Below are 12,554 nucleotides of genomic sequence, written 5' to 3'. Positions count from 1 at the left end.
GTCATGATTTATGATGGTAAGAGCTATCAACACTCAATCATAAACAGGAAGCCTGCAAAAATAATTCACAATTATCCTTAATATTCACAATTATTTTTAATTTTTTTAGTTAAAACCATCCAAAGAAAATCCAAAAGCACTCTTACCAGTTATCTTTAATTTCTGTTTACGATGCCCAGAATCAGAGCTATGTATTTGAGTACTCAAATGCACACAAGATCGATTTGCTGAATTGTATCTTGTTGTAATGGCAGACCTTGGAGGAGAAAGATCTTGGGAAAAGTCAACATTTTCTTCACTCCCTGAATGTTCTGGAAAGTTTAGTTAAGTGTTATTATCCAGAACTTAATTATTAGAGAAAATGAATACACACAAACTCTATTATTATTTATTTAAATAATACATAACCCACATGCTGTCAGAAACAATTCCAAAGTAGGCAGGCTATCCTAGCTTTTCATGGTTATATCTCTAATGAGCAGGTGGAGACAATTACTGTGAATAACTGTGGTAAAAGCTTTACATCTGTTCACATTTTTGTTCAACATTCAATATTATTATACCCATCCATAATAACAATAATAATCCCCTTCAGTTAGGACAGGCATGGACATGTATCATAACTATGTCTCCTGATTTTCCCAGAGGCCTCCCACTCCAACCCTTTTGGGAGGTAGAGTGGGAATTATGCTTTCAAAATCTGGCCATTTTGCTTAACAAGCTGAGGAAACATATGGAGGCTGTGAAATCCCCACTCTTGCATTAAGAGACAAACTCCTCTCGTAGAAGAAAAATTTGACTACCAGGTAAATCAGGAAACATCTTCAGATTCTTTTCTATAATTAATTGTCTCATGCCTCTGAGACTCACGGAAGGTTTTTTGATGGAAAGACAACTGCATGTACTTATATCTATTTTACTGACTTTAACATGTTATATTTTAGATATATTCTCTTTCAAATGATACAAATTGCTTGAGAAAATTAAAAGACACCCCCCCCAGCAGCAGTTTCCCAAATTAAAATATTACCTGATTTTATTTTCTTTTTCTTTTTTTTCTTTTTCTTTGATTTTGATCTTCCAATGTCTCTGGGTTTCTTTTCTTTGTTCTTCTCCTTTTCTTTAGCAGCTTTAGAAAAAATAGATACATCATTATTTCTTATCATTTATAGCTTATTAGCATTAAGTTTTTACTCAGGTATGCTGAGATATGATGATAGTGAACTCAGATCAGTAGGCTGTTCCAATTTAACATTTATTCACTATTCCAGCTCTATTTCCCATCTCTCTCTCTGTCTCTCCCTCTTTCTCTTAAACTGACTTTCTATATTCAGCTCTCTAAATTTATGCTCATTACATAATTTACAACTGCATCTATACAAAACCAATAAACATCAAATAATTTCAAAAATAAAGAGTGATCTTCCTCATTTCATATATGAAGTGTTAGTATTTTGTCATAATAATAAACTTAATAATATGTTAATTATTTAAAACTGAGAGTTTTGGGTTACTTATGTACTGAACTGGAGAAAAGCAGGAAGGACTTTAAAAACACTGATCTTTAAAATAACCCAAGTGATTTGATTCAAAGTAATTAAATGCATTTTTTAAAAAAAGCAGGGGAAAAAACTCCACTTACATAAGCAACCAGATGTGGTCCGCCTTCTGTTACAACCTTCCTGACTAGCCTTTTCAGAAGCCAAGGAACCTCTTGTTTGAATATTTCTTGTTGCAGGATTTTGTTGTGGTTCTGGTGATTTCTCAATCCCATGGAAATACTTCATATGATAATGCAGCAGTTTGGCTTTTCGAAAGGATTTGGAACAGTCTAAGAACTTGCATCTAAACTTAGGTTCATGTTCAATTGCAGCTTTTGAAGCAGCAAAATCATCAATTCTCTTAGAAGCACTGCTTACTACAAAAACACAACATGTATTAATGATTTTTAAATCCTGCATTTAATTATAAGATGCAACAGACATTAAAAGCATGCAGGGTAAGAGACTGGTGTTACATCGCCCTATCCCCAGCAAAATTCAGAGTGTGCTTCCTCCCTAGTATCTGTCAAAGACAAAAAAAACACGAACCTGTAACAGATGTCTCTGAAATCTCATGCAAATGAGGTGAAGAGAAAGACTCTGCTATGTTCTCTTCCTTTAATCCGTTATCATTTATTGAAGCCTGAGATACTTCTGAAGATGGAGAAGACTCTTCAGTAATTTTTTGGTCAGATTTAGCACAACCCTCTAACAGATCTAAAAGATAGAAACAGGAGAATAAGCCTAAGCTATAGTGGATTCCACACTGTGTTAGAGAAGGAATTTTTGAGCAACTATAAAATAAACATCTTCATTGTATCCAAGCAAGCATGAAGAGAATCTCTCTCCTCCAAGAACTGTCACTTCAAACGGTTTTCCTCTAAACCACAGCAGGGGAAGGTTACATTTTCCCTCCCTGTTGCCCTAAATCTATCAGGTATCAACCCTTTTCAGTACTATAATCTGCATTAAAAAAAACTATTTTAAATGCAGATACATTTAAGATCACATGTATTTTGTCACTGAGCTTCTGCTTACTTTACACAGTACAATTTTGAGGCAGCCCAGTTTATTTCACCTGTAAAAGCTGTTCAAAACTCTGTAAATGTTTTAAGTTTTTTAAACAGCTTTACAAATGAAATAAACTAAAGTAGTTCTATCAGTAATATAAATTGCTAAACAATAATTTGTGAAATATAATTGTGAGTGAATAATAATCACGACAATGATCCCACAAGTGAGGCTTGAGCCCATTACAAGAAACTAATTTGAGTAAACATCTCAGACAGGCCCCTCCCTATTTCAAATGAAGACAAAGTGAGGGAGGGGAGAAGCACATACAGACTTAAAAGATTCTGTTACTATAGCTGTTCCAGTAAAAGTAGTTTTCAGACCTATATGGCACTGGTGTCTTAGTTTGGTCTATCTCATAGGCCTGACATTTGTATTACTGCAATGTGCTCTACATGGTGCTATCTTTGAAGAACATCTGGAAACTGCAGTTGATCCAGAATGTTATGTTTCATTCCCAATAGGCTTCCAGATGCAATTCAAAGTGCTGGTTGTCTCCTACAAAGCCTTTCATGGAATGGGGCTGGGATATCTGAGGGACCGACTCTCTCCAACTGTCACTACCTGCCCCATTAGGTCCAGCTGGAGCCTGCTCCAGATCCCATCTATTAAATAATGTTATCTAGCAGGACCCAGGAAGTGTGGCTTTTCTGTTACTGCTCCTCCCCTTTGGAACACCATCCCACCAAAGGTTAGACTAGCCATAATCCTGCTGTTCTTTCAGAAAGCCCTAAAGACTGGGCTGTTCTCCCAGGCATAGGAGTCAGGAGGTTAGTTGAGGTAGCAAGGTATTATTAATTTATTATGGATGGGTTTTCCTTGTGATTCTTTTTTGCTTTCATGTTTATGTTATGTTTATGTTTATATTTTTTGTTATTACACTGATGTTTTTAACTGTTTGCCACCCAGAGTCACCTTGATGAGGTAAATAAATAAATTTAGAAAGCTTCAAGAAGTTATTTGAATCTGTGTCTCCCCACCCAAATCCAATACCTTAACCATTATTCCATTTAGTAGCTGCAAGTGAAAAAGCTCCTTCGAAGACTGATATTAATGCTGTCCTAAGCTTCATTTTTTAAAAGTGTTTTTCTTAACACTAACTGCTTTTGGCAACTATCTTGGATCCTTTCCTTCCACTCCCATTTCCTAAAAACTAATGTAGAATTACTTTTAGGTTAATGGACACAAATTCTAGGTGATAGCTGGGACCTATGAGAACTATGAGCTCTCTTAACATCTTCGCATTAAAAAGATAAAAAATGGTTTTGGGCAAACTGCCATGTGGTTCCTCAACTCTAGAACTAGGCCTCGATCCCAAAAGCTACTGACAACACATATAAAATGAGATTTTTACCTTCACTAATTTCTTTTGGAGTAGAGTCTGTTTCTTCAAAAGGCCCACTTTCATCCAGAAGTGGCGTGGCAATGCTATTATCTAAAGTGTCATGGCTACTGCTGGTAGAATGCCGTGACAGTCTCTTTATGGAATCTTTTTCACTGCCTGGAGCACTTTTCAACTTCTCTTGTGCTAAAAAGAGTTTTGGTAAACATTTAACAAGCAGGTTTAAATGTAAAATATATCACATTCTTATTCACATTTGATACACTGTGCTACCTAAATCCTACTCTATTTAAGAAAAGGAACATTGGTACACTACTATCTTAATTATTACTTATATTGGTATACATATATAGAATAAATAAAAATCAGTTAACTTTCCTGTACTTATCTGGCTAAAGTCCCAAAGAATGTACACTCACCTAACATTGTTAAAAAAATGTACTGTACATTGCCTGTTTGAACATTAATATAAAAAACCCTCTAATTTACCCTAAGTAATTTCTCAATCACATCTTTTTTTTAAAAAAAACCATGCATTAGAGATAACGATATACAAAAATTCTTACAGTAGAAAATAGCATTTGCAAAATATATAGTTCTAAACTCAAATTCATATGAAAGTGCAGGAGGTTTCATGGAGGAATGGTAAAAATAAATTTGCGCTTGAAAAAAATGCAAACATTACTAAAAAACAAAAAACAAAAATGGGCACATCGATCTTTTAAAATAACACTTCAATGGATTACTGCTTATTGTTATGACCAAACTTTATACCTTTTATATATACAGTAGAGTCTCACTTATCCGACATAAACGGGCTGGCAGAACATCAGATAAGTGAAAATGTCAGATAACACACAGTAACGATTGAGTGCAGTAAAAAACAAAAAACAAAAAAAACCCGATCCGCTGCGCCTGTTGCAATCGATTTTTGCGTTGTGGCGCCGCACTGTCAGGAGCAAGAAAAAAGAGTACACACATGCTCGCAAACAAGCGGCATACTTTTCTCATCACCGATTTATGCGTATTGTGTTTTTTTAGGGGCGTCAAGATGGAATGTCAGATAAGCGAAGGTCAGTTAAACGAGACTCTACTGTAATACATTTGCTTTCTTTTATTTTGTTTGGCTTTTTTCCAGAGTTTATTATAGTAAATGCTTGAATTCTAGGATAACTTAGTTTAAAGTTCAGAGAACTTCCCCTTGTAATTGTCCCAAAAATTCTACAGAGGAAGAAGTAGTTCCAAATTTCATGCCTATTTGCCAAATTTGGGGTGAATCTCCCCTCAACAGACATTTGAAGTTTTTCTACTAAAAATATTTGAGTTTCCATGCAATACATATTAACATAAACTACCTTTATCTTTAAACAGTGTGTGAATGTGGGGGGGCGGCAATGCATTGTTTTTCCTTGATTTAATGCTAAATTCTAACCACATCAGAAAACTATTTTTTAAAAAAGAAGTCAAGATTCATTATTTAAAAAAGGCATTTTGAAGACCTCATTGACATCATGATCTTCTTTTGTTTGGCCAATATGTCTTTTATTTTATAATCTAATAGATTTTACAATATTTAATTTTATTAAATATTTTAAAATATAATCAAGGAAAAAACAAACATAGGAAAAGCAAAAAGTAAATATGGGTATTTACAAGCATTAAAAAATTAAATAAAAATTTCAAAACATTAGTTTGGTTCTACAATGTTAATTTAATAATTGTTAATTTAAAACTTCAGATCATTATTAAAATCAAGATAATATGCAACAATTAACAACAATAAGCAATACAGCAGAAATTGTAAATCAAGATGGTTATAAAAACTTCTGCCTAGCCCAAAAAAAACAGAAACTTAAATGTGACAACTTTATGATAGAAGAAGCCCAAACTATGGATGTGGTGTAAACCCATATGTGTAATTATAATCCAGGAAGAATTTCCATGCTGAACTGAATTTTGTATTCAATTTGTTTTTCAAAGACATTATTTTTAACATATTCCCACAATTTCATTTGCCATTCGATACATTTATCACATTTGTGCATGACCTCTGGAAGGAGTGGGATGGGTGTATGCATCCATCCTTACTCTTCTTGACTTCTTGATGGCTTTTGATACCATTCATCATGGTGTTCTTCTAGATCAGCTCCAGAAGTGGGCGGCACTGTATTATGGTGGTTTTCCTCCTTTCTCCAGGGCTGGGTTAAGTCAATGTTGATAGGGGAGGAGATGTTCAGCTCATGGCCCCTGCTCTGCAGGGTCCCACAGAGTTCTCTCTTCTTTCCTGTTTAACACCTACATGAAGCTGCTGGGTAAGGTTACTCAACAACATGGGGTATCATCAGTATGCTGATGATTCCCAACTTTACATCTCTACCCTGGCTGCCCAACTGATGCTGTGGAGGTTCTGTCTTGGGTGTCTGGCGGCTGTGGGACTTTGAATGGAGAAGAACAGGCTTCAGCTCAACCCTAGCAAGACTGGGTAGCTATGGGTATTATGGCCCCCTAGTTCCAGGGATTTTCCATCTTCAGTTCTGGATGGGGTCATACTTCCCCAAATAGAACTGGTGCACAATCTGGGGGTCCTCCTCGACTCATGACTCCTGTTTGAGGAATAGGTGGCAGTCATGGCCAGGAGGGCCTTTGCACAGCTTCCTCTTGTGCAGCCAGCTGCACCCTTCCTGGACTGTGAGGTCCTGCTCACAGTCACTCATGCTCAAGTCACCTCCTAAATGGACTACTGCAATGGGGTCTATATGAGAGTGCCCCTGAAGAGGATTTGGAAGCTTCAGCAATTACAGAATATGGCAGCACAGATGCGCTCCTCAATCAGCACACATTATACCTCTACTCCACGAGCTGCATTAGTTGCCAGTCTGCTTTTGGGTGCAATTCAAGGTACTGGTTGTAACCTACAAAGCCCTTCATGGTATGGGGCTGGGTTATTTGAAGGATTACTTTTCCCTGATCATGTCTACCTGTCCCACTAGATCCAGTAGAAGAAGCATGTTCTATTCTGTCTACTTCTGGGTTCTGTCTATTAAGGAGTGTCATCTGGGAGGTCCGAGGAGGAGAGCCTTTTCTGTCACAGCACCCACCCTTTGGAACATCATGCCCTTGGAGATCAGATTGGCCCCAACCCTGTTGGCCTTCCATAAGCCCTTACAGAACTGGTTCTGTCACATGGCCTGGGATGTAGGAGGTGGGGTTGAGGCCATGCACTGGCTATGTTAATTATGGATGGATCTGTTTCTACCCCAGCTGCTCGTTTATGTGTGTTGTTTGGGGGGGGGGGCCTTGTCTTTCTGTTTTTAATGCAGGTAGTCCCCAGGTTAAGAACGCCTGGGTTACAGATGACCCATAGTTAAGAATGGAGCCTATTGTAGCAAAATCTGAGTTAAATATACAATGGTTCAAGTTCATTATGCAATATTACTCACACAGTATTATACAATGATACTGTTCCAGCTTACATACAAATTCGACTTAAGGACAGACTTTGGGAATGGAACTTGTTCTTAAACTGGGGACTACCTATATTTTTTAACATTGTTAGCTACCCAGAGGTATTAACTTGAGGTGGGCGACCATATAAATTGAATAAATAAATAAAAAGTTTGATGCAAAGTTATTTTCATTATATATTTTATCAGCATTTCCCCCTTTCTTTATTCCTACTAAGTATCTGCAGGTATTCACAATCAAGGAAAAAAGTAAAAGAATTATGAAGGAAATTATCTCCATATGAAAACTCTTGCCAGCTTATTATTGCAACATTCAATTCACTTTTGGGGAATGGGGCTGCTTGGAATCAATAACCAAGGCAAATTCAGTCTGTCTCCAAGAATCATGATATACATTTCAATCTTCTTAGCAATGAGTCAGTTTTAGGAGCAGTTTTAAAGCTGAAGACTGGTGTTCATCTAAAGCAGGAAACACAAGTCTGTGTTGTAAAAAAAATCTCCAAGTATCACTTTACCTTTTGATCATAAAACCAGGAAAAATAGATATTCTTCACCACATTTAAGTATATATTCATACTTATTTAGTTATAAAAAAGGCACAATCTCCCTTGAGTCAAGCTTGACGTCTGGTGTCTACATAAACATCTCTATACAAGTTTCTCATAACAACATGAAAGTGATTTCCCACTGTCCTGCGGTAGGGTTTTTTGTATGTGATCTTCAATCTTATTATTTCCTGGCAGTCTTCCATCCACCCTGTAAAGCTCTTTCAAGATCAGCCAAGGTTGGATAATACTGGCACCTACTGTGACATTTAGGTATACACACTTACTTAAAAACACTGTCGCTTTATGTTCCTAAATCTGAAATCTAGTTATATTGAACATGTTTTTTCTAACTTATTTTCTATTCTAGTTAAATAAACAGAGCTTGACTCACACATATTTTTCTGGAGGCGGGGACGTTTTGAAGGCACCTCTCCTCCTTTAGGAATTTTTCGCCTTCTCAGTTCTAAAGTTATTGGCTGCAGTGTTTGAGAACCTTGTTCTAAATATATAAATAGAGGAAAAATATTTCAATACATATGAAAGAATTCATTCTTGGAGGAGAAACCATAATTTTATATAAGGCTTTCACAGGATTTAGGATTTGAATCCTGTCGTTTTATCTTCTTTGTTTTAATTTGAATTATCCATTATATTCTATAATTAAAATAAGTCAAAAGAAAATCCCCATGTCATGACTATCATTAGTTTCTTAAAAACTATGTAATAAACATGCACACTAGGCTTTTTAACAAGATTGCTGTTATATTGCTGATTCCAACAAACATTAAAATTGCTTGGTTTAAAACAAATGGCACAATCATAGATACAACTCCATTCTGTAACACCTTATACTTTTCTAACACAGAAAGACAGTTTCTATAACAACTGTGTGCAAATTTGGAGCACTGAGGATTACTTTCAGGCTGATAGGTGTACTGTGAGCTGCATTCCCAGAAATAGGTAGGTTCAAGGATAATAAAATTAGAAGCCTCAGAACCAAAACTAAATATTATTTCATTTCGATAAAAGCTAATTCATGTCAGTATGTTATTGTATAGAGAATATGATTATTTCCTATATGTTTAACAATTTTCTCTTTCTACCACATTAAAAAAATATAGTTCCTTGACAATTTTTGAAAGAGCACTAGAGCCAAAACTAACAATTTGGAGAGGCTGCATATGATCCTGGGACCTTACATTGTATACCTTTGTCCCAACACCTAGTCTCGACTAATAACTGACCTGCTGGAGGAACCACAGGTGGTCTTCCACGTCGTCGTTTAGTTTCTTTGATGTTTTCTGATGGGGCCTTCACATTATCATTTTCAGGTTTCTTTTCAATCTGGGTATCTATTGAGAATTCTCTATCATTTTCAGATATATTCTCCTTGTCTTCTTTCCCATCCTTAGATAGAGCTTTTTCAGAAACTTTAGTTTTCTCTGAAGGACCAATTAGTTTTCCTTCTTTATCAGATTTAGATCTTCGTTCAATCTTTAATGGCTTTTCATCCTTGTCTTTCTTACTATTTTCAGTTGTTTTCCTTTGCTCTTTAAATTTTTCCCATCTTTCAGGAGATGAAGGAATTTCATTACATCTCTCCTTAGGTCTTGAATTATTCACAACAGACTAAAAACAAAATAGAAGTTGGTGATTTATTTTTATTACAAATTAATTTATTTACAGAATGGGAGAGGGAGATCAGACATAGAATTAAAGCAAACAAGGTGCTAGAAAAAGAAAATCATTTAATGGCAGAATACCAATGATCATTACTAAAAACTGATAAATTCTACAAAATAAATATCCTTCCTGACAGAAGGAACAGAAGATAATCAAGTTTTTTTTAAAGCAAATCTCTTCTTTTAAAAATGATACAAGTCACACACTAGAAATATATGAACTAAAATTAATATTGATAGAAAATTTGGATTCTGTGGCTATGTTTGCACATCATGCTAAACCATGATTTTAGTGCAATATGCATATATGGGAATAGTTAAAATTCATCTTAGGTTCATGTCCTAGGTAGTTCTGGAAGCTTTTGTTTCCCTTTATCAATAGTTTACCATGTCGACAAGAGCAACAAAATATATTAACCAAACTGGGTGAATTTAGACATGGTCCTCAACCATATCGTTTCATTTGTTCTAACTTAGCACAGTAATAAATGTAATCACTGCAGCTTATAAACAATAGTTTATGGTTAGTGATGTCTGACTAATACAGTGTAACAAACTATGATTCAAACAACCACAGCTTCATACCTTATTGAAGACAGAGTTACTTCAAGCTGGGATTTTTTTTATTTAAAGAAATTTTAATAACAGTCTTACTGCTAAAATGTATAAACTTTGGTTAAAGATGAATTTGGAGGATGAATATTAAAGATTCATATGGTTTAATATTAAAGATAATTATTAAAGATTGTATGGTTAAATGGGCAAAAAACCTTGGATATAATATAATGTTAGACCAGTGGGAAAAGAAGGGTTAAAGTTTACTCTTAATTATATGTTAAAAGAAAATTTTTATAAAATGATGTACCGTTGGTATTTGACACCAGATATATTGTCAGAGATGTATAAAGATATCTCAAATGTCTTTTGGAAATGTAATCAATATGAAGGTACATTTTAGCACTTATGGTGGACTTGCGAAAAGGCTAAGAAATATTGGAATATATGTTCTTTGATTCAAAAGATTTTGAAAATAGATTTGCAGTTGAAACCAGAGACTTTTCTTTTAGGTATGATGGAGAAACAACTGGAAAGACAACACGGAAATTTATTTCTTTATATGATAACTGTGGTGAGACTTCTATATGTACAAAAATGGAAAGATATACAAATACCTACAGATGAAGAAAGGACATTGAAATTAATGTAATTGACTGAGCTGGCAGAAGTTACTGCTTTGCTCAAAGACAGGGCACTGTCCAACTTTGTCTCTAATTGGAAACCACTCCTAGACGTTTTGCTTGATACTCAAAAAAATCCAATACTCTGGAATTTGCTGACTGATGTTACACTTACAAAAATACCTTGCACAAATTATATGTATTACTCAGATTAATTTTTAGGAAACCTTCCAAATATTAGATTAAAAACTATGTTTTACTATGTAATTTTTTAGAATTTAGAGTAAGAGACGAATTTATTCTTCATCCATACCTGTGTCAAAGAAAGTTGGAAGCTATTCTTTTTTTTTTCTTGTGTTCCCCCCCCTTTTTTTCTCCCCCTTTTTCTTGATTTTTCTATATTTTAACTTTTGTGGAAAACTTAATAAAATTTACAAAAAGAAAAAGAAAAGAAAGACATTTATTTTTTCCCATGTATGGACAACATGCTAAACTCTGATTAAATAGAAGCAAAAGAACTCTTCTCTACCATGCAAGTAGAGGATTAATGTGTAAATCTAGACTTGCTAGATATTAATGGAGGCAAATATATTGCTAGATATTCATGTTACATTCACAATGGTTTTGTGTGATATGCAAATATGATCTACAGCTTAAACTGCAAATAAACTTTGTAGCATCTTCTGCACATAACATCAATTTGACATGAATAACATTTCAAAATATGTTTCCTACCTGATCTTTGGAAAAAGCTTTGACATGTATATTTTTGACTGTCTGAATCACACCATCATAAAATTTCACAGTGTAAGTACCTGAAATTTAAAAGAAAAAAAATAGTGTGACAGCCTGCATTCAGCCATGGCTTCCTGCTGGCTGTTCACATGTACATGCAGAAACCCAAACAAATGATTTGAGCTGGTGTGCATATTAAGGAGAAGCTGGGAGTAGAACGTATTTTACTTTCTCTTAGGAAATCTTCCCATAGGTGAGAGAGGAAGAGGCCATAGATGCTGGGCTGGCATTAGAGGTAGCCTCTTTAAAAACATGAAAAGAACTCTAGAGAGAATTGTGAGAATGGAGGTAATGGCTGGGAACTAAGATGGGCCTAAGCAGCTGTTGCTGTTGAAGATCTATGGTGTTAATAAAGAATAAGGTGGGGTGGCAAACCTGAGTTGGATTGGGCTGAAGGCTTGTTAAGTGTGGCCTCAAGTCCACAAAGCAGAAGAGTGCAACCCTGGGGAAGACTGCCAAAGACAAAGAGGAGGAAGCACCTCAGGACCTGTCTACCAAATGCAGATGTCTCTGATGAGGGTCAAAGATAGTGGAAAATCAATAGTTTTATCAGAAAAAAAGAAAACACATGTTACATAATGTTCAGGAATACAAAGAAAAAAGTTCAGTCACTCTGCAGTTTAGAATCTGTGCCTCCTTGAAACAGAGAGAAAGAGGAGAGTCTGGCACCTCCAGTTGTAAATATTATGCCAGTTCTGCTAGGGAATGTGGCTAGCAAATTGAAACCAAATACAGAACAAATGCTTGCTTTGCTGTGGTTATTTAATAAAGATGAAAAATTCTGAAATTGAGTTTTGCACTGAGTTTCTTTCAAATATGCAATTGTTCTAATGCAGGAAAAACTCTCAATCTCTACTATATTTTAAAATCCTTTCCTGTTATGGTTTGGATCCTATCTCCCATGCACTTTATAGTTTTCTCAAGTAATGCTTG

General features: G+C 35.3%; 1 protein-coding gene across 8 annotated transcripts in view; it reads right to left on the bottom strand.

Moving 5' to 3' along the window:
* The window catches only part of PHF20 (PHD finger protein 20), a 46,495-nt gene that overhangs the window by 13,560 nt on the left and 20,381 nt on the right, over positions 1–12,554 (bottom strand). For 6 of the 8 annotated variants that reach the window (XM_088128504.1, XM_088128507.1, XM_088128506.1 and 3 more), the window contains 9 exons: positions 11,997–12,131; positions 11,562–11,641; positions 9,211–9,595; positions 8,358–8,465; positions 3,967–4,140; positions 2,091–2,258; positions 1,643–1,918; positions 1,031–1,129; positions 147–311 (listed from right to left, as the gene is read on the bottom strand). In XM_088128504.1, coding sequence (XP_087984630.1) covers positions 147–311; positions 1,031–1,129; positions 1,643–1,918; positions 2,091–2,258; positions 3,967–4,140; positions 8,358–8,465; positions 9,211–9,595; positions 11,562–11,641; positions 11,997–12,131 — 1,590 coding nt within the window. The remainder of the gene's footprint in view (positions 1–146; positions 312–1,030; positions 1,130–1,642; positions 1,919–2,090; positions 2,259–3,966; positions 4,141–8,357; positions 8,466–9,210; positions 9,596–11,561; positions 11,642–11,996; positions 12,132–12,554) is intronic. The other 2 variants (XM_007428255.3, XM_007428256.3) reach the window with 1 other exon arrangement.

This window comes from Python bivittatus, unplaced genomic scaffold (assembly GCF_059951505.1).
Source record: "Python bivittatus isolate LINGU-HERP-01145 unplaced genomic scaffold, Pbiv_v1 ctg000700_np1212, whole genome shotgun sequence".
NCBI lineage: Eukaryota > Metazoa > Chordata > Lepidosauria > Squamata > Pythonidae > Python > Python bivittatus.
This window is presented reverse-complemented; position numbering and strand designations above follow the sequence as displayed.